The sequence below is a fragment of the Sarcophilus harrisii genome, chromosome 2 (genome assembly GCF_902635505.1).
Source record: "Sarcophilus harrisii chromosome 2, mSarHar1.11, whole genome shotgun sequence".
In the NCBI taxonomy this organism is placed as follows: Eukaryota; Metazoa; Chordata; class Mammalia; order Dasyuromorphia; family Dasyuridae; genus Sarcophilus; species Sarcophilus harrisii.
In genome coordinates, this window is record NC_045427.1 from 592676903 (window position 1) to 592700524 (window position 23622).

A 23622-nucleotide genomic window follows, 5' to 3' on the forward strand; every position below is an offset into this window, starting at 1 on the left:
CCACAGCTGCACACATCTGCAAATGCTGAACATATAACACAGAAGTGACCCAGGAATTTTACCGAGTTTTCATTGTGTGTGGGCTGGTTATGGAGGAAGAGTTCTTTGACTGGCAACTGAAATGGAGAGAAACGAAGAATAGAAAACATCACATTTGACAAAAACTAGCTAAAACCAAAAACCAATTTAAAATATGTTTATATCTTCAAAATATACTTAAATCAAACATATTTTATATTTCAATATATTTTAATGCATTTAAATATACTTAAATTGAATATAGTTTATACTTAAATACAATAAATAAAAGCCATAAAAAGCTAGATCTGCTTATTATTATTACACAAATAACTACAATGTTTGGGTACATAATAATATTATAACAATTTAATATAAATTTAAAAGTTGTCTATGTAACAAGTGACATCTGCAGTCATAGAAATAGGTATATAGCTATCAAAAGAGAATGTAGAAAGGAAAGGAAGTGATAATACAGCATACAAATCCTGGGCCTGAAATCAGAAAGGTCTGAGTTTAAATCTTGCCTTAGATACTTAGCTGTGAAGCCCTGAGCAAATTATTAAGCTCTCTCTCTTCATCTGTAAAATGGAAATAAAAATAGCCCCTATTTCACAGAATTTTCGTGAAGATCAAATGAAATATCATAAAGCATCTTGCAAACTTTAAGGCCCTGTGAAAATTCTAACTATTCACTATTTTTAAAATTCTAAAGTGAGGTGAAGGGGGAGGAAAAAAGGATTCAAGAAGGAGCTTTCAGATGCTACATATTCTCAGGAGAACAATACTAACTGAGGAGATCTGCTCAGGAGTTATTCTGTGCTTGGCCCTGCAAGGTTGTTTAAAATGACTCAGATCCCCAACCCTGCCTCATAGGGGATCTGCCTCAGAAGCAAAAGGACAGAGACGTGCTCCTGAAGCAGCATCTTTCACTAATAAAACTGTTCCAAGAGAGCACCCAAAAAGACAAGGGAGATTATAGCTCAGCATTATGGAACCTAAGGAGATGAGCATTCTGGGAAGGGCCATGTGTTTCCCATGACATTGACAGGTTTTTTGTGCACATCCATTGCCTTTCATATACTCAGCATTTCATTTTACCGGTAATAGCATTAGGCTTATTCAAGATAAGAAAATGCCATCTAATTCCTCTTCTGTTCCAACTTAGGGATTCATTTAAATGTAATCAGGCAGCCTTATTAATACCAGCTAAAGCTTATCTCCTACCATTCTTTCAAAGAGTTCAAAGTGCCCTGGGTACAAGAAATCTCATTATAAGATTCATTCCAAACATATTTTTGAAGTCTCTGCCAAGAGATAATGAAACGTTGCTACCTCCATGAAATATTTTCAGACTTTGGGTGCTCATACCCTTCAAAAACACTTAGGACTTTTTTTCTTTCTTTAAGAAAGGGCAGCTTGCATTAGTGGAAAGAGAATTGGTCTCAGAGGCAAAGGAGATGGAGTTCAAATTTTGGCTAATCATTTGTTATCCATTGGACCTTGGGCTAGGTCCATTGTCAGTAAAACCCAGACGTTCTTCATCTGCAAAATGGGGATATTAATTCTTGCTGTACTTCACAAGGATTTTTGAAGTGTTCTGTAATCATAAAGTGTCACATAAATGTAAATGACTAAGCTTTAATAGGTATGCTGGGAACCTGAGGAAATAGAAGCAGAAAGAAAAGCTTCATTATGTAAATAAAATGACTTAATACTAACAACTCTCTGAATGATCTTGATTCCCATAACTCCTTCACCTGTGCTCTGACTGTAAAACTACCTGACCAGATTTCATTGTATCAAAGTTGGGGTTTTTAGTAAAAGGAAAAAGGAAACAGATGTTTACAAGTCTCATTTTCGTATGCTGAGGCCATAAAAACTTCCTGGCTAGGAGCCTATCTGCAAATGTTTCTTAGTTTTCAATGCTAACTGTCCTTCTCCCACATGCAGGCAGAGGATAAAGTTGGGGATTTGGAGTTAGGAAAACCTAATGTGCTAGCTGGGAGACTCTGGATCCATAAGTGTGCCATGAGGGGCAGCTAGATGGTGCAGTGAATAGAACACTACCTTGGAGGCCCCGAGTTCAAATTCAGCCTCAAACACTTGATATTTACTAGTTTTGTGATCCTAGGCAAGTCATTTAATTTTTATTGCCTAATTTAAAAATGATAAGTAGTTATTGAATAACTGCTATGTGTCAGGTACCATGCAAGGCACTGGGGATACAATGACAACTAATAATAATAATGATGATTGTTGCTGCTTTTTAGACATTTCAGTCATGACTTTACTTGGAATTTTCTTGGCAAAGATACTGGAGGGGCTTGCCATTCCCTTCTCCAACTCATTTTACAGATGAGGAAACTAAGGGAAACTAGGATAAGTGACTTGCTCAGAATCACATAATGAGTTAATGTCTAAGGCCAGGTTTGAACTCAGGAAAATTAGTCTTCCTTATCCCAGGCCCAGCACTCTAGCCACTGCAACACTTAGATGCCCAATAATAATAAAAATGATAGCTCCTATTTATAGTCTGATCATCATGTGCCTGCCACTATGCTAAGTGCCTTACAATTATGATCTCATTTGATCCTCAAAATAACCTTGGGAAGTAGATGCTATTAATATCCCCATTTTCTAGATGAGGAAACTGAGCAAACAGAAGTTTAAGTAAATTGCCTAATGTTAATGATAATAATAATAACAAATGATCATCATTAACATTTACACAGTATTTACCACGTGATCAGTACTATGCCAAATACTTTACAATTATTATCTTATCTGATTCTCACAATCCTGGGATGAGAGTGCTCCCATTATCTTCACTTTACAGATGAGGAAACTGAGGCAAAAAAATTAAGTGACCTGCCTAGTATTAATGATAATAATAATAACAGTCAATAATTCTATAGTGCTTTCTATGTGCCAGGTACTGCACTAAGCACTTTACAGTTATTGTCTTACTTATAACCCTGAGAGGTGAATACTCTTAATATAAAATTACCCAGCATGACACAGCTAATAAATGACTCAGTTTGGATCTGACCCCAGGATTTCCTGATTCCAGACCCAACTCCCCCTCTTTCCCTCTCCCTCTTTCCCTCTCTCCCTCTTCCTCTTTCTCTCTCCCTCTTTCTCTCTCTCCCTCTCCTTCTTTCCCTCTCCCTCCCTTTCCCTCTCCTTCTCCCTCTCTCCCTCTCCCTCTCCCTCCCTCTCTTCCTCTCCATCTTCCTCTCTCTCCCTCTCCATCTCCCTTTTCTTCTCCTTCTCCCTCTCCCTCTCCTCCCTTTTCTTCTCCTTTTCCCTCTCCCTCTCCCTCTCTCTCTCTCTCTCTCTCTCCTTCTCTCTCTCTCTCTCTCTCTCTCTCTCTCTCTCTCTCTCTCTCTCTCTCCCTCCCTCTCTCCTTCTCTCTCTCTCTGTCTCTCTCTCTCTCTGTCTCTCTCTCTTTCTCTCTCTCTCTCTCCAATGAGATAAATTCTATAAGATTTTGCAAAGCTTAAAATGTTACACAAATGTCAATTATGATATTATTAATAACAGTAATAATAACTTTAGGAAGAGACAGTCCATCAAGTTTTCTGAACTCCATGCAAGTGAAGTACCACATTTGATCAATGCTACCAAACAGGAAAGGCACCAAATCTGTCCCTGACAACATATGATATGCAAGAATCACCCAGATACTTTTGGAAAAGCTCACCTCCAGGAGACCGGCACCACAGGAACTCATGAAGCCTATGTTAAGATAAGAAGGGGATTGCAATCTGCACCAATGAAGGGGATTCCCACTTCAGTGAAATCACAATTTTTTTTTTGGCATAATAGCACTATACTTCCAAGGTTGTTATGTGAATCAAATGAGTCATTTGTGGAGAATTTTGCAAACCTTAATGTGCTCTATAAATGCTGGCTATTATTATTGTTATTACTTTCCATCTATATAGTGGCCAGATCCCAGGCTCAGAAGGCTCTGTCCTCTCTTTATTTCTTCAAATCTCAGCTGAAATCCCATTTTCTTCAGGAGGCCTCCTTCCCCATTCCCAACTGCTAGTAACTTCTCCTCTGGTATTATCCCTTCTATCCACTGTCCCATCAATCTCAGAATACGTAACTATAAAATGAATGGGGTTGGATCTCTTTAACAGAAGAGATAGAGTCAAGATGTGGAATGAGGCAGACACTGTTGACATGACTGATATGGGCATTTGTTTTGCTTAATTATACATATTTGTTACAAAATTTTCTTTCTTTCTTTCTTTCTTTTTTTTTTGTTGCTCTATTTGGAGGAGAAAGGAAAAAGGCAAAAGAGGGAAAAATGCTTGTAAAATTTTAAGAAACCAGTTGTATTCTTTTAAAATGTAGTTAGACTAAATGACTTTTCCAGAATCAAGGTCCTTTCTAGAATCAAATTTATGATCCTATAAACATGTTAAGTGTGTGTGTGTGCATGTGTATGAATGCGTATTGCCACTTTTTGCCCAAGAACAGAGTCTTTCTGATGAAGAGTCTCTCTGCAAAGACAGAAAGCTCAGGCTGCCCTGGCAGAACTTGGCACAGTGTTTGCTAATCAACCTGGTGATATAAACTAGTTATGCTCACTCCAGAACAACTGAAGACATTTAATACCATTTTAAGGGGCCAAAAGTTTATTCTACAAACAATGGAGTGCTAACGAAATTTTTTTTAAGTTGGAGGAAGATAACATGATTAAAGCAACACTTTAATTATATTAACAATAATTGGAAGGATGGATTAAAGTACAGAGAATAGAAGCTAATGGACCTGTTAGGAGATTACTGAAATATTCCAGGAAGAGTAATGAGGAAATGAATTAAGGTAGTGGAAGCTGGAGTGGAAGAATAACTTCCAATTTTTTATGATGGCTACCTTGTCCCCTCTGAACCTTCTCTTCTCCCAGAGTACCATGCCCAGTTCTTTCAGCTTCACATGAAATGGATTTAAGGTCTTTCCTTCACCAATTGTATTCTTCTCCTCTGTACACTTTCCAGTTTATCAATGAAGGGAAGAGACATTTCATAAGAATTGACAAGATTTATTGACTGATTGAATATGGCCTGGAAAAGCTATGGGAAAATTAAAGATGGGAGGAGGAGGAGGATCCTATTAAAAGAGAGGAAAAACAAGAGAAGCAAAAAGGTTTTTGCTTGAGGGTAAGGGTGGCGGAAAGGGCAAGAAAGATGAGTTTAACTTTGGATCTTTTAGTTGTAGGCGCTAATAATATAAAATATAAGTCAAAACACTTCTCTGATAACTACAGACAGGATAGGTCAACAGATGGATTGTAGACAAAAAGAAAACTAGGATCAATTAGTGCAGTAATCACAGTTTGAGGACGACAGAGAATGGTGGTAGCAGAGGAAATCAAGAGAAAGGGATAAAACTGGAAGCTATGGATAAAGTACTTCTAGAGGTTTTGATGACAGACTAGATGCAGAATAACAGGGTCTTCAGATTTATTTAGGCCCCAGTGGAAGGTCACTTGTGTATATTGACCAAAAAGCTGTCCCACATCAAAAGGCTTCCTACTAACAATGTCCCAACCTTACCCAGTCTATGGTCTATGCTCTCTCATTCTCTCTCTCTCTCTCTCTCTCTCTCTCTCTCTCTCTCTCTCTGTCTCTCTCGCTCTCTGTCTCTCTCTCTCGGACACCAGGCTCAGTGAATGCACAGAACTCCTGGTTCTGTCCTCCTGCACTTGACAGCCCATCAAACATCTGATGCCAGGTATCATATTCTCTTTTCCAAGTTAAACATACCCAGTTCCTTCAACAAATCCTCATTTTACATAAAATCAAGCTCGTCGCTCTCATTCTTGCCCTCCTTTGAACACTTTCTACTTTATCAATGTCCTTAGTACACCATGGCAACCAGAGCTGAAGATGGTCCGCAGATAAGATCTAACCAGAGTGGAGTTCAATGGGATTATGATCCCTCATTCCTAAAACTATTCCTTTATTAATTGAACCCAGAGTTGATTACATTAACTTTTCTTGGCTTTCCTTTCATACTGCTGACTCATATTGAGCCAGAAGTCCATCAAAACTCTCAAATTTTTTTCAGAAAATTGTTATCTAATTGTGTAATATTCCTTCCCGCTTCTCATACTTGAGCATAAAACAAAACATAACTTCCTAAGTTTATATATACTCCTATTGCATTACATCTTATTAGATTCAGTCCAATGTTATAGCTTGTCAAAATCATTTTGGATCACCCAGAGTGGGAACTCTCCCTCCCCACTTTGTGTCACATGAAAATATCATCTATCCAAGGAATTGGTAAAACTGTTGAAAAGCAGAGACAAACATAGATCCTTATGGTACCTCACTGGAGCCTTCTACCAAATATACCAATGACACTGAACTGTTAACAATTATTCATTATTTCTGACCATTTAACCAATTCTAAATCCATCTAATTGTATTATCAACTAATCTAGAGCTCTCTGTATCCTCCTTAAGATTAGGATGACAGGGGCAGCTAGTTGATGCAATGGATAGAGCACCAGCCCCGAAGTCAGAAGGATCTGACTTCAAATCTTGCCTCAGCACTTAACCCCAATTGCCTCAGAAAAAAATAGCATCATAGATTTACCCATAGTTTTATCAAGATCTAAGTAAACCATATACTTCCACTACTGGCTTATTAATCCTTTCAAAAAGGGATATGATATTTTAATGGCATGACCTGTTCTTGATGAAGCCATTCTTGGCTCTTTGAAATTACAATTTATCTTTCTAGATATTAACCAATCACCTCTTCCATGAGCTGTCTCAGAATATCTTCAGGAATTTAAGTCAAGCTCATTATCCTAAACTCCACAGAATCTCTTCCTTTTCTTCAAAAATCAGGACAAATTTATCCTCCTGCAATCTTGTGGTACTTCCTGCATTTTCCATGATCTTTCAAATATCATTGGCAGCCATCACACCTGTCAATTCTTTTAGTTTTTCTGGAACATATTAATTGAAATCATCATGGACAGATAGATACTCTCTTATTATCACCCTAGGGCTTTAATAAATGAAAGTAAAGAAAACCTATAGAAAATCACCCCCCTTCTATGAATCTAGAAGTCCACTGTCTTTAAATCAGTCCCAGACACATAAATACTTTCCTTGCTGATATTTCAAACTGCATGGGGATTTACATAAAACTACTAGTCCATCATCAAGTAGAAACCCTAGGATAGGTGTTCTAAATAAATGGGTAAAGAAAGTCACTCCGTTAGAGAGGTCTCCACTCCCTTCAACCTTGCCCCCCTTACCAATACACATTCATCACCGAAAAGGGAAATATTTACAAAAGTTAGTTTAGTTATGTTTAAATATTATGTTTAGCTGTCTGGAGACCATGTTCTCAAGATTTATATAAGAAATCAAGGATTAAACTTCATAACAATTAGAAAACCACACTGCTCAAAATCAAAGACTTAGTTAGCGGACATTAAAATAGTTTTACTGCTGGTGCTAAGCTGCACTGACTCCATCACTTCCCAACACCTGGTGCTCAAACCTTCTGAACTCTCATGTAAACAAAATGGGAAACTCCAAGGGCTCCAGGGGTAACAAGGTAACACCTCAGGTCCTGGCCTTTGGGGTGAAAAATGTGGAAAATGCCTAAGGATGCTTTGAAGCACTTCTGAGAGAAGCAAAAGCAAGGGAAAGCCTCTTTACTGGGGTAAGTTTGTTTAGGAGAAAGTAAGCAAGTTGTCAGGGTAAAAGTTGACAATGTTGATTCCAACAGTTTGAACCAGGAATAAACATCCAAAGGGATTATGTTACTGAAAATTGGGAAAGACTCTATTGAAGCCAATAGACCATGCTTGAGTTTTCAAAGATAATGTGTCCTTAAGCTACATTCAAGGATAACAGAGGGAGGGCTCGAGTTTCTTACCCTATACTCTCTTCTATAATATCCTCAAGGATTCCAGGATATGACACCTTCATTTGGGAAAAAATATAAAATCTAAACCAGGGAACAAAGTGAAAAATCATACTGTTCTTATCTACCTTGATAATGTCAATTGATCTGTTATTTTTCTGATGCAGCCCATTGGACACTGACAAAAATAGGTATCCCACTCCAAAACATTGATACTTGGTATGACAGAACTCGGGGAGTTCTGGGTATTCTCTTGTATCTGCATATCCCAAAATATCATTTATTTTCCTGACTTTTATCCACTTACCATAGAGAGAAGGAGATTTTAGCACCTCTATTCAAAGGCACCTTTGAGTTGTTTTCATTTCATCCTTTTGCTTTTCTCACCAGGTTGAAGAAGGAAGACAAAGGGAGAGTTTTAAATTTTTTCAAAATGAAAAACAATGTGTTTGTCATGTGGAAATTCCAAAAAAAATTGCCAGGGAGACTATAATGGAAGCTAAAAAATTTTTTTTGCCCATTTGAGTTTAGAGTGTTAAAAAAAATGATTGCTCATGGCTTTGCCAACATTCCAACTTTTTTAAAACCTCCACAAACAAGGTAAACATACACTCTGGGTTTGTTAGGCTTTATTTGGGTCAAGAAAAGGCAGGCCTGCTTTGTTTCCCTCAAGAAAAACAAGGTGGTTCCTATGATTAGCTCCTTCCATCTAACATTTTGAAATTCTGAAGAATTCTTGCATCATTTTCTGCTATCGTAGCATTGCAAATACCTTAAGAGAAAGACTCCCAGATTCATCCTTCCATTCATTCATCCAGCAAAATTTCTTGCAGTCATAGAAACACTGTTTCTCATTCTATCTTGGGGATCTTCTCTCCTAAAATAGCCATCTATCTTTCATTTTCCTGTTAGAACTCATACAAGGACATGTGGGATGGAGGACATTCTCAATGCCTGTGGACTCCACTAGAGAAAATGAAATTCCCCAGAGAATTCAAACTCCACCATCAATAAAACATTCTCAACTCAGCCCAGAGGTTATTATTACTTATTGTTCATCTTTATATTTACGAGGTTTATAGAAAGGTGAAAATAGCCACTTCTTTAAGGATACCAAATTTAGTAATTCTTTCAAATACACACACACACACACACACACACACACACACACACATTTAGCAAGTCATATTTTTACAAATCTCCATTAGCTTCTCATTGATTCTGACATTTGAAAATACACATGCAGAATAGTCTACATTCTTAGGCCAAAAATGTACATGCCAGCCTCATGAAATATTTGTCATAAGAAAATAAAAGTCATCACAACTAAATAAAGGACAGAACTGGCAAAAAAAATTCAGAAGGGTACCACTTAGGTGAATCCAAAGCTTCAGGCTGCTAATTGATGTAAGCCAGGAACTTGTCACAGCAACCATCAGCTGACCTCAGTAGCCTTACCTGTTAATATGAGGTTACTGTAAGTGTTGGAAAATTGCTCCTTGAGCAGAACCAAGTGCATCTGAGCTGCCTTCTCCCTCTGAAGCTCCAACATTACATCTGGGTGCTGGGCGATCTTGCAGCCCTTCTGCTTATCCAAGGCAACATCACTCCGAACAATGTCTGCAAGAAGGAAGAAAAAAGTAGGTAGGCAGAAAAAATGAAGTCTATTTCTACCAAAAGCAATCCATTTAGTTATCAGAAAAAGAGCCAAAATCCCATAAACAAGGCAATAAGTGCCATAAACTTTCAGATGAGGAAAGCTCCAGAGGCCTGTACTCCCCACCAACAGTCATGTTATAGCTCTGCTGTTGTTTTCTGACTCTGCCTTGGACCAAAGATTACTGAAGATGGAACAGAACAAACTGAGACATTATGAGCTTTAGGAGAACAACAGAATTCTAAGAACTGGAGTCATGACAGAGTTTGCCAATAATTAGAAAGTACTGAGTAGTCTTTATCAGATTGCCACCTTTGGGAAAGAATTTGGCAGAAGGAATGTTTTGTAGTTACCTCCTATTCTCCAGAGGCAGAAGTGGTTTAAGGGAGTGTCATCTCTTTTTTGGTGGGAAAAGATGGGCAGTAGATGTGTTTATTATCATAGTTATTGTTATCCATTACAATTATTCTTGCTATACCTCTCAGCAAATATCCTCATTGTAAAACAGAATTGATGGTAATTGGTTTAATGAAAACAGATTGCCAATCACTGGGTCAATCAATGCTATAGCAAAGATTCTGATTACATTTTTAGATGACAATACATAAATTTCACCAAATCTCAATGGAGAGTTGGAAAGACCTCAACAATAATCTCACTCAAAAACATACATAAAAGAAATTCCATCATAACAAACTTAGCAAGTAGTTATCTAGCCTTTCACAAAGACCAAAAAGTTGGAAAAACATACCACTTCTCAATATGATCCATTCCACTCTTGAACAGTTCTAATTATTAATGCATACTTTACTAATAACAAGTTTAAATTGGTCTTTCAGCAACTATGACCCATTATTCCTATGAGAGAAACAGACAGAGAGACAGCCCATCAGACACATAGAAGGAGGGAGGGATGGAGTCCTCCTTCACAAAAGTCCTTCAAATACTTCATTACAGTTATTGTGTTTCCTCTGTGTCTTCTCTTCTTCAGGCTAAACTTGCCTAGTTCATTCAATTGTCCTTCATATGACAATGGATTCAGGTCCTTCACCATGTTCATTGCTTTTCCATGTCCTTTTTAAACTATGGCACTCAAAGCTAACCTCAATGTTCCTAACAAGAGTAAAGCAAAACAATTGGAAGCTAAACTATTCTAGAAAGGTAAACTTTTCTTAACACAACTAAAAATAGCTCTAGATACATAAATAGAGATAGATACAGATACATACACATATATAAACATGTATATATATAAAGAGAGGGGGGGGATGTTGTAATTATATTTTCTTCTATTTTCTTCTATTGATCATATAGTCTATCCAAAATCCTCTGATCTTTTTGGAACTGTCATACAACAATTTTGTACTTAGAGAATGATTTTTTTTAAACCTTTACATTTATCCCTAGTGAATTTCATCCTACTAGACTTAGCCCAATTCTGTAGCCTGTCAAAATGCTTTTGGATCCTAATTGCCATGCAGTGTGTTAACTATCCCTTCTAGTTTTGTGTCACATCGTTTTAAAATCTAGTGAGCATGCATCTTTATCTTTATCTAGGCCATGAATAAAAATGTTAAATAGCATAGATCTAGAGAGGAAATCCACTGGGAATCTCTGCCCCACTGATACTGACATTTTAATCAGATCTGAGCAGAATTAGAAATCTAAAGGGTTCACCCATTCAGTGTCATTTTTGACAAATATCTTTGATAGTTTCTAAAATTTATTTTACTTGCTTTTCTCTCCCTCAGTCATTTCATTTAGGTTTCTTGCTCCTTGACTTCCCTCTCCAATTCACTTTCATAGTTTACTCAATTCGTCAGGACATGTTGTTTCATCTCTTATGTTGTTCTACATGGAAAATTCATTGTCTGAGTACGTGGATTGCTGACGTCATGTCTCCAACCTTCTGTTGCCTGTTGAGAACCACAGCACGTCTGATCCAAGACATCCACCGTGTTCAAACCCTTTGTCTCAGCCATACTGTGGGTTGTCTCCATTGGATCACCCTTACTCTTTTCCAGGGGTCTCAATGGTGAAACAATCCTCAAAATGATTGGATTTCACCCTTTCAATAGAGGTCATCTGTAAGTCACTGATGAGAGTCAGAAAATAACTGGAGCCACTTTGCAAATCCGCCTCTGTCACAATTATTTTCCCATTAAGGGCAGGCTGAATATTATGCTTCAGTTTAATTTCACTCAAAGCAGATGTATAATGCTCAATTGTAAAAAAAAAAAAATAGCCTCCTCTATAAAGAAACGCCCAACTAGGATGCTTCCCATCAAGTAGGGGACCTTTTGTACCCAAAAGTTATTATCTTTTGAGGATTTATTTTTGCAACAAAAAAAAATACAAAAAAACAAGGAATTCAGCTGATTCATGTGGGAAGAAATGATAGAGTTGGAAAAAATCTGGAATGTATCTCTAGTGACTTTGAAGTTCTGGGTAGGAAACTGAAGGGCTTGGGGACACAGGTGGTATTTGCATCTCTTCCTGCTGTTGACAGTCCTGGCTTTGGAAGAGAAAGGAGGTTAGAAGAAGTTAATGGCTGACTGTGGAGGGTATTAACAAGGAAATGATTTCCTAGATGACTGCTTCCAATACTAAAAAGACAGGCTCCTATTGAGGGTCCAAGGCTAGAAAGAATGTGTTTCATTGGAGACTTATTGGTTTGACTGAGAGAGCACTCAGATGAATTCTGAGAGAGTGAGAGGAAAACAACTGAATCCCAAAACCAGAGATTATAGAAAACAGCATGGATGATCCATAATATAATGGAGAATGTGTCCAGTAATTGTCATCAGGAGATAATAAGGAGGCTAGATGACAATATCTGTACTCCTAATCTCAGATGTCCAACTTTTATTCAATCCTTAGATTTACTGATATGGAAACTTCTGATGTTGAAAGTTCCTTAATTAATGTTGTTGTTCAAGTTTCTGAGTTGTTTCAGCCTTATCTGACTCTTCATGACTCCATTTGGGATTTTCTTGTCAAAGAAACTGGTTTCTTTATCTCTTTCTCCAACTCTTTTTACAGATGAGGAAACTGAGGCAAACAAGGTTAAGTAATTTATGCAGGGTTGCACAGCTAGCTAATAAGTGTTTGAGGCCACATTTGAACTCATAAAAATAAGTCATTCTGATTCCCCAAGTCCAGTACTCTAACTACTTTGTTATGTAGCCACCATTTAACTAATGCAAATCAACAATTGTTCCGCTAATTATAATCTTAGACATTTGCCATGGGCCTTGAAAGGGTAAGGGATTTATTTATCCAACCAGTTTGTGTCCAAGGTAGGGCTTGAACACAGATTTCCCTCATGCTAGGACCATTTTCCCTTATTAGATCTGTATAAGTCAAGATATATATATATATATAGATATATATATAGATATAGTGTGTGTGTGTGTGTGTGTGTGTGTGTGTGTGTGTGTAGCATACTATATATAGTATAGGGGGGAAAAAAAGAGTCTGAAATTTTAAAATTTCCTATGTATCACTGACACCAAATGCATGATTGTTATATACATCAATTGAAGTTTATTTTGTTCAAAATAAATAGATCTAATGGAAAAGGGAACATGTATATATATATATATATATATATATATATATATATATATGTACATACATATATACACATACACATACAAATATCAAAGAAAGAAAGCAGTGGGCAAAGTCAGATGTGTTTTATAGATTTTATAAAGGGTTTCAAAATCCCAGGGAAAAATGGTACAATTTCATATTAGGGGTCTCTAAAGGGGAATATGGTTCACAAAGGAGTAAAATTCTGATGCCAAACACACTGAATTTGGATTGGAAGACCTACGATCAAATCTTGGATCTGCTTTTTAAGACTCATGATACCTAGAGTTGTCATTTAGCTTCTCTAGGTCTCAGCTTCCTCATCTTTTAAATAAGGGTATTGAGCAATTGGATCTCTAAATTCCTTTCCAGTTCTAAATCCTATACAGTGATATCATGACAAGACAATGGCAAACATCCCCAGCGAAGAATAACAGTGGGCCCTGGATTAGATAATACATAATAACAATGTGGCTGCACAGAAAGCTCCCTGCTGAGTTCAGATTTGAAAAGAATTTTAAAAGATAGGAAGGAATCAGAGCCAGCCTGAGAGTTGATTGTTCAATTTTCAGTATATTTATACCTCGGAAATCAGAAAACACTACAAATTATAACTTGATTGATCATTTTGTTGATCTACAAGATTTAAAAAAGTGATGGAGAAAAATGCTAATAGTGCAAAGAGTCAGTTGTTAGACATTTGTCAATACATTCTTGGAAAGAGAGGTACATAGCCGCATGGGTTAGGTTTTATTACCTAAAAGGAAATAAAACTCATGAAAAATGTCAAAAACAATAAAAGGGGTTTTATAGCTATGTTTAGAGGAAGAAGAGGGTAAAAAATTTCAAGCCTTGGAGATTATAATAACAATAATAATAACTAACATTTATCTAGCAATTACTATGTGGCAAGAACTATGCTAAGAACTTGGCAATTATCACCTCATTGGATCTTACCAACAACCCTGGGAGAGAGGTACTATTATTTTACAGGATACAATGTTAGCAAGTGAACCAGAGAAGGCAAAACAATTTCAGCTTGCCTATAAAAGCCTTCAAATTAAAAATTAAAGCCACAGTGAAAGGAAAATTGTAGTCTGAGATAGGTGGTATATTGTAATATATGATAGTAAGATTATACCTCACCACTTGAAAGAAGTTCAAGGTGAAATGTTTCACAGAAAATTAGAAGATATTCTTAACATTCTCTGGGGAAGCAAGGAGAATTGAAAAGGTACCAAAATCACCAGAGGAAAACAAATAACTCAATTTTCAAAAACAAAAAAAAGGGGGTGAATCCTGAAAACTGTGTATGGACAAACTTAGCAAAAAAAAGTAGTATGGTTTATATGACATGATTTGTGGGCATTTATAGAAGGATGAGTAGACATCATATTGGATTCACAATACCAAAATAACCTCATTTCTTTTTTCGATAGGCGAAGTCACAGTTGGTAGAACAGCTATACCTAAAAAAATGCTGATTAATGTCTCAATGTCAAACTGGAAGACGGTCTTTAATGAAGTGCCCTTGGCTTCTATCCTCTACCTGTTCTAGTCCCCTTGTTTATTAAAGATTTTGATTTTTAAAAAGGTAGAAAACACAGACTTTACTAGCAATATTTATGCCTGGGGCAAAAACAATTAGGGTAAAAAGCACAAAATGGGCCATGGAGATCTCAGAATGTGTCCTCATGGTTGGGGAGACACCAGCAAGGCAGACTCGGAAAGATACCTGCCTAGGGTACAGCTGCCTAATATAGAGTGGAATAAAAAAGAATCTGTTCCAGATGATACTTTTCTTTTTAATAAATCATTCTTGCTAATTAGATTCTTAACTATTTTGTTTCAAGTCCTCTTCATTTTGGAACCTTAACAAAGCCCCATTCAACCTATTCTAGTAATGGCTCTGGTAGAATCACAAAATCATAGTCCTAGAACTGACAAAGATCCCAAAAGTCACTGAGTCCAATTTTACATATGAGAAAACTGAGGAAGAAAGAGTTTAATTGACCAGCCCAAGGTCACACAGATAAAAGTATCAAAGAACATTTCTTTAATATGTAGAGAGTATATATATATATATAAAAAAAGAACAATGCCAAGCTTCAAAATGAGTTTAATTTAACACGCTCAAAGTTGAGGAGAAACCAAGATTAAATTTAAGAAGCATAAAGTCTGTCAATTAAACATAAAAATTGTTAATTATATGGTTATAGGGTAGAAGACACCCCACTGTAGATTAACTTGTATATTAGGAACTAGTAAGGTCAATTGATCACAAGTCTAATCTGTGTCAACAGTGTGATGTGTCACTGGCCCCAAAACTGATACAATCTTAGGCTGAATTAAGGAGTTAAGAGTGCAAAGGCATTGGGGGAATATCCTGATAAGGAGACCAACTAGTGACTTAAATGACCACAGTAAATAGTAGGGCAAGGAAAAAAGTCATCCCAATGAACTTTGTGTTGGTAGATATCTACAGTATCTTAGAATTTTGATCACTGTATTTTAAGAGGGATATGCATATATATATACACAGTCAATCCTCAATGGGGGCAATTGTTCTAGAAAAAGACATGAAAATTAAAAACATGAATGTTGATACATTGAACCTATGGGAAATAGGGAATTAGGATTCCATGAACACCAAAAAGTATATTCTTTCTCTACAGAATGACAGAATTTCTCTTTTATGAATACAATTTTTTATTTTGTCTGTTAATTAATTTTGATGAGATATACTTTTTCTAACCCAATAATCATGAAATAATCCATAAGATGCAGTATACAAAATAAAACTGGTAACATGCAAAACATTTTTTCTTGCTAGGAATACCCTAGAATTCTCTGACCTTTTTTTAATTACATCTCAATTAAAACAAAGAAACACTGACTTCAGACTATATTCACTTTTCATAACACATGAAATCAACAGCAGCATATTGTGCAGCATATAAAATTCTTAAGACTAAAACTTTTTTAAACCTGAATTTCAACTTCCCCTGCGTCGGATGACAGTGTAAGGATATTGTACTGTATTCTATATTGCTATAAGCCTCTCTACCTTGGCCATCCTCTAAAAACCAAGGGAAAGGTTACTGGGTCTTTCATCACTGCTATTGGAACACTCTAGGATTGATGAAATTTCAACTTCACCCCAAACTCTGTCCTTCACAGCTGGTAGATAGTGTTGGAGATCATGAAGGACACACCAGCTTGAAATACTTTGTTCTTTCTTGCAGATATAACTAATCTCAATTAATTAACACCAAACTTGTAGATGGCAGAAACTGCAGACATTCTGGTACAGTTTATCTAACACCTTTATTTTCTCGCTAAGCTGAATCACTGACTTTGCATGCTTGGACTTAAAAACCAAAGAACTTGCACTATGCTTTAGAGGCATAATTGCAACACAAAACTTGAGTTTTAAATGAAAACAATGAAAAAAGGCAACAAATATACTGGGATCTCTTTACAATGATAAGGTGAACAAGTCTAGTTAAATGCTTAATAGGATATCAGCTATTCCATAAACTTGTGTGCACCTAGCCTCTCATATTTTTCTCTACTGAACATAAGTGCAAATGTATGTGGTTACCAATTTGAAAGTGAAAATGAGGTTACAAGTAAAATCACCTAAATGTTTGAATCACCTATATACAAAGGCATATCTATTTACCTATTTGGTGGTGTATGTATATATGTGTATACATACATATGTGTGTATATATACATATGTATGTATGTTGTGCATATATATATATTATATATACATAATATTTATTTATTTTCCAGATAATAGTCAACATATATTTGCCAGGAAGAGTGCTAACTTCTAGGGATTCAAAAAAAGACAAAAGATATCCTCCTGCTCACAGGAAGTTCAGCCTATAATGGAGGAGATATTACATGAATTACTATGTATATGAATATATACTATTTATAAAATAAATATTGCATAAATGAAAGTTAATCTCCAAGACAAAGCACTAGAATGGGGGAGGATCAGAAAAGGCTTCCCCCAAGTAGGCACAGAAAAGGTTTAAAAATCAGATTACCCAAAGAGCCTGTGGATAATTGACCTAGAAAAAGATGAAATTAAGGAGAAGCATAATAATAATTGTCAAATATTTTTAAAACTAATATGGAGAAGAAGTGACATTTCAGAGGACAGACTCAAGTTGAACTTATAAAAATGGTAAATTGTGATTTAACAAAAGAAATTAGAGGTATCCAGTGATGTTTGTCTTTCTAAGTAGCAAGCTTATATTTAAAAGGGGAAGTACAATATATACACTGATTAAATAAATACAAGATCCCTTCAAATTTTAAGAATCTGTGATTTTGTTAATCTTTCCATCTTCTTTGCTTAGTGACTATGAGCATTTTATTCAAACATAAAGCTATTTACACATATTCTTCAAGATATTTCCCGAGTCATCTTCAATATCTAACTAGTTAATTCTTGTCCTCCAATAACCTTTATCCTCCTCTCTGTTTTCTGAGCCACCATAATTCCCAGTCCCACTAAGACCATCTCAACACAACTTCATGCCATTGTGGACATTTCATTCATTTCCTAAGTATATTCTAAACCCCCAGTCTCCTGCATTTCAATTCTGCCAGGATAATGTTTTCAATCCTGCCTCCTGTCACCTACCCATTAAGATTTAATTCTTTATTGCACATGTTTAACCTATTTTGGATTACTTGCTGTCTAGGGAAGGGGAGGAGGGAAAGAGAGGGAGAAAAATTTGGAAATTTTACAAGGTTTTTCAAGACTGGATGTTAAAATTTTTCTTTGCATGTATTTTGAAACTAAAAAGCTATTATTAAAAAAACAATCTTATACAAATAAAAAAATAAAACAAAATACCTAAAATAATAAGAGAAAACAATGGTTAGAAAAAAAAGATTTAATTCATTTTGGACATGGGAGATGAGATCTCCTTGAGCCAAGGTATGGGTGAGATATCATGCAGTCCATGGGCAACAGCTACTGGGTAACTCTAGCAAGAATGAAGAGTGAGTGAATGGAAGAGAGAACTAGGAAATGGGACAGTAAAAGGAAGTATATGCCAGGCTGTGAGGTGCTTTAAATGACAGATGTTTGGCTTTGCCTCTGTGTTGTACCTTTTCCCCAACCCTAACTAACTCCCTACATCCCCTTCCATCCTGCTCCATCTGGGGGAGCTTCATCAGACACTCACCTTGTTTCTAACCCCTAAACCCCAATGAAACATGAAAATCCATGCCCCACCTCCCAGTCTAGACTTCTCACATTCCTTACAAACCAAGAGGGTGGAATTCCCCAGCTTGATAGCCTCTATTCACCCTCCCATCTTCCCCAGAAATTTCAAGGTAAGAGACATCTTTACCTCTCTTCCTTCTGGATCTCACTCTCCCAGCCTTGTTTTTCCTTCTGTAATATCATCAATCCAAGTTTAGAATCTGACACTGATTAAACACCAATAACAGATTTAGGACTGGAGTGGACCTTCTAGGGTCATCTCATCCAACCCCCTCAGCTTAAAGATAAGGAAAATTGAGGTCCTGAGAGTATCCACAGCAGCTGAACCACAATTCGAATCCAAAGTTTCCTGACTCCAAATTCAGCTCTCTTTCCATTGCACTAAGCAAAAAGAATTAAAGACTGAATGCTTATTTTGTGCCCAGATATGCCATCAGCTTCTCAGCCTCTAACGATTATTCTTTTCATCAATTTCAAAAGACCTACAGTCTTCCCTGTCTTCAAAAAAAGTGACCTCACCCCATTTCCCCATCCAACTGTCACATTATCTTCCTTCTCTTCAGAGAAAATTCTGAAACATATGTAATAACCTCTTAGTTTATATTTCTTCCTCCTTCCTCATAGTTTATATTCTCCTCCATCCCTCCCTATCCACATAACCAAGTTCATTCATTCACCAAATAGTCATTAATCATCCATTGTGTGAGTATCACTGCGCTGGGGGGAGAGATAGAAAGTGGAGATGAATTGAAATCTTTCAGATCCCAGCACTTTTCAGAAGGTAAGAGTAGAGTTAGAAAAGACAAGAGTTTGCAGTTAAATTTTCTTGTAATTTGGAAGCCTTAGGATGCAGAATTTTTTGCTTTCATGCCATTTTTGTCCTTTGAATGACCATCTGAGCAGCTGTAAATTAGAGAGGGAGGTTCAGCAGGTAAGAACAAAAGAGAGAGGTGATCATCTGGATGAGTGATTCAAGATATAATTACCATGAAAAATGGCTGACAAAGAAATGGGTGGGAACGATCAGAGTTGCTGGGTTCAAATCTTATCAGTTACTATTCGTAAAACTCTGCAAGAGGTCTCACAGACCTGCTCTGATCCTTGACCCCTCATCAGAAGAGGTTAGATTGCATGATCATGAAAATTTCTCCCAGATTAAACCCATGGCTCAACTCCTAGTAGTCTCCAATCATTTACTTCTCCCCTTGCTGGATTCTTATGTCTGGTGGATGCTTCTGTCTGGGCCCCTAAGTTTCTCTACTGTAAAACCTGTCTTCCCAGAACACTTCCACATACGATTGATTACATGACTTCAGCTACAAGACAGTCAGATAATTCCATTTCTTATTTTATAAATCTATGTAAATCACATTAGATTTGAGAGTCAGAATACTTAGGTTCAAAACCCAGCTCTATATATCCACTACCTGTACATGGAGCAGGCCACATAACATTTCTAACCACATAATCCCTGTGGTCCTCAGTGACCTCCCCCATAAAAGGAGGCAGCTGGACCAGATGGTCTCTGCTACCTCTAAATACTATGATTCCATTTCTTAGTTACACAATATCTCAACCAAGCTGTCACACTGACATTTTCAAAATAAAGATAATCATCATCCATGCTAAACTTTCACTTCCAGGTCCATTTTTCTCATTGCTGTCACCAACTTGAAGTCATATATACAATTTCTTCAGTTCACCACCAACTCTTGGCAACTCAAATTTCAAGTAGCTACCAGACTCCTTTCTCCCAAAATGTTCCCACAGTTACAAAATGGGTCCCTGACCTCACTGGTTCTAGGTTGGAGCTGGCCACAACATGCAACGGTTCCAGGTCCCTCCATCCTAAGCTTGGACCTTGGAGGCCTTTGAATTTGTCTCAGATTTTGAAAGTACAAATTGGTTGAATCCAGACAAAGGAAGTCTTGGGTACCTGAATTAACTTTGTGTGGGCTCACATTCCATTGGTGGGTTTCCATTTTCAAGAGCACTTTGAGTACTTCCATAAACTTTTTCTCCCCTGTCTTAGGCTGAATGTTAGAACATTTCTGTTTGTGCTAAGATAACCATTAAAAGACTAAGGATTGGGAGTTCAGTTCCTTTGGAAGAAACAATGGCTGTTATGATCATGGGAACATGGATTTCTAGCTGGAAGGGACTCCAGAAGCCATCCAGACCAATCCCTTTGTTTATCAGATACCAGGGGCAATGAAAAGAACACGGGATTGGATTTGAAATTTGAGGATCCAAGTCCTGGATACCTGTGAGATGTCAGTCAAATCATTTAATCTATTAGAGCCTAAGTTCTTCATTCACAAAATGGCCTAGATAATCTCAAGTCCTTTAGCCTAAATTTATGCTCCTTATTATTATTATATTATATATATATATTATATATAAATATATATATATTATAAAATTAACCTTAATTTTCAGGGATGTCATCATTTTATTTCCTTTAAAGATAGGAGTTTTTAGCATAAACTCCATGATCTTGGTTTTTTTCTTTATTTTTTATTAAAGTTTTTTATTTTCACAACATATGCATGGATAATTTTTCAACATTGATCCTTGCAAAACCTTGTGTTCCAATTTCCCCCAACTGTCCCCCTAGATGGCAAGAAATCCAATATCTGTTAAACATGATAAAAATATATGTTAAATGCAATATATGCATACACATTTATACAAGTATCCTGCTGCACAAGAAAAGTCCTACCAAAAAGGGAAAAAAATGAGAAAGAAAATAAAATGCAAGCAAACACCAACAACAAAAAGAGTGAAAATGCTATGTTGTGATTCACACTCACTTCCCACAGTCCTCTCTCTGGGTGCAGATGGCTCCCTTCATCACAAGATCCTGGAACTGGCCTGAATCAGATGAACTTGTTTTCTTTTTTCTTTCTTTTTTTTTTAATTTAATAGCCTTTTATTTACAGGTTATATGCATGGATAACTTTACAGCGTTAACAATTGCCAAACCTCTTTGAACTTGTTTTCTTAAAAATATTTTGATAACTGTATTTCAACATTCCTGGCTTCCTTTTAATCCTATGTTGTACCCTGTGTGACCCGGGCAAGTCCTTTTAGCTTATAAGCCTCAGTTTCCTCATTTGTAAAATGAACTGGATAAGGTAAAGCAAATTACTATTGCATCTTGGCCAAGAGTCAAACATGACTGAGATTTAATAAGTTCCTTGTATGTATTTAAAAATATTTTTTGAGAAGGGGTCCAAGGTTTTCATCAAACTGACAAAGGGTTAGTAACATTAAAAAAAAAAAAAAAAGTTAAGAACATCTGATTTGAAGGTATTGCCTTCCATTAGGTTTGCCTACCATTAGGATAAAAATCCTCATCAGGTGGTTTTCACCTGATGAATGAAGATTATAGGAAAAAAACACGTTTTCCCCTTCTGTTAGAAGGGGAATAGTCCTATAAAAATAGTACTATTTATTTCAATTGTTAGGTTAAATTAACATTGTCAAATAGTGCACAAATAGTATGTTTAAGGAGAATTGGAACAAACTTTGCAGAAATACAAACACCTCGATTCAATACCTTTTCCCATTAATTTCCAACTGTCATCAATAACAACTTAATTTAATTTATTCTGTCATCAGGACTGACAGAAGTTGACATCCTCTCAGTTTTTATTCAACTTTTGATTCACTAGAGTGAGGGCCTCATCTCCTTCCAACTTAAGAAAAAAACACTAAGTTCTTTATTGAACTCTCCCTATCAGCTATCTGAACAGGAGTCCCTGAATCTTTTCCTAGCAGAAGCAGAAGAGAAAAAAAAAAAAAAATCACAAGCAAATAAAGCCCCATCATGAATTTGAACCTTTCCCAGCATGAAAAGCTAAGTTTATCTCTTTTCCAATCAGTTTTCCTGGAACTACAATTGCTCTGAGCACTTTCCTCCCACCAGGTATCTAACTACAAGAAGTTTACTGATTAATTTTCACTGAATCACTGCAGAATAGTGAGATCCAGGGACCAAATAACTGTTTTTCTGCCAAAGATTTTTTTTTCTTTTAGCTCTTAAGAGTTTCACACTCTAAGCCTATAAGAACAGAAATTGTTAAATGTACTTAAATGGAACCTAGGGTTTTAAAATGGAAATCATTTCTCCATTCTAACAATAATAGATGATGGTGCTACTTTAATGAATCTATAATCTCATTAGGGGGTAGTTCGCAATCAGAGGATTACAGATTTAGAGATACACAGAGTCTCAGAGATTATGTTGTTCAAACTCCCATTTATCAGATTGAGATTTAAAGAGGATGTGATTTATCAGAAATCATATGGTTAGTACATGGCAGTCAGGATTTGAATCTGGATCTTTGAACTCCAAACCCAGTATTCTACCCATTGTATGACACTACCCTTTACACAGAGCCATGTCCTTTTATATATCCTCCCAAAGGCTCCAAGGATATTGGTGCAATGTTGAGGTTAAATAAAATATATTACATCCAAAACCCAAAATGGTAGATTTGGAATCAGAGAACTTGGAGCCTCAATATATATGTGATATTAGATAAGTCATAACCCGCTTGTCCCTTACTTTAGTCATTATAAAATGAGGGAGAAGGAAGGTGGAGCTGGACCAGATGAGGTCAATTCTATCAAATCTATAATCCCTTTGATCTGTATAATCTCTTCCAAAACAATATCTATAATCCTATGTCCTCCATTATTTCTCTTACAATGCTTCTCACCCCCAAAGCATCCTTTTTATTGTGTATTTTAGTATCCTTAAACACTTTGTGTTTTCTACTTCCCTTAGGTCAGCTGAAATTTTTATTATTTTGAAATTATATTCCATAACTCACAGTCATTACTAGAAGAAAATTGTAATTAAAGAGATGAGTTTTCATAGCAAGAAGAACCTGGAAACAGTTGAAGAATTTCTCAAAAGTAATCTAGTCCATATTCCTCCTTTCAATTCAATTCTGGACCTAGCTTACAGTTCCCATGTGATATACCCTCAAATGAGCTAATTCACTAGGCTACATGTCCTCATCTAGGTAATACCCATTCGTTCTTTATCTTGGTGCCATTTTTTCCCCTGTATCTATTGTTGACTAGACTCTACGGAGTGGCCAGGGGTATTCTGTTCTTCAGTTTCCTAATGTCTTTCTTCCCTTAAGATGCAATTCAGGGACAATCTTCTGCA

At 36.4% G+C, this 23622-nt stretch overlaps 1 protein-coding gene across 1 annotated transcript in view; it reads right to left on the reverse strand.

The window, feature by feature from the left end:
• Positions 1 to 23622, reverse strand: part of HPSE2 (heparanase 2 (inactive)) — a 677809-nt gene that overhangs the window by 593175 nt on the left and 61012 nt on the right. Inside the window, exon 3 of the mRNA XM_031956226.1 lies at positions 9388 to 9549. Within this exon, the coding sequence (XP_031812086.1) occupies positions 9388 to 9549 (162 nt within the window). The remainder of the gene's footprint in view (positions 1 to 9387; positions 9550 to 23622) is intronic.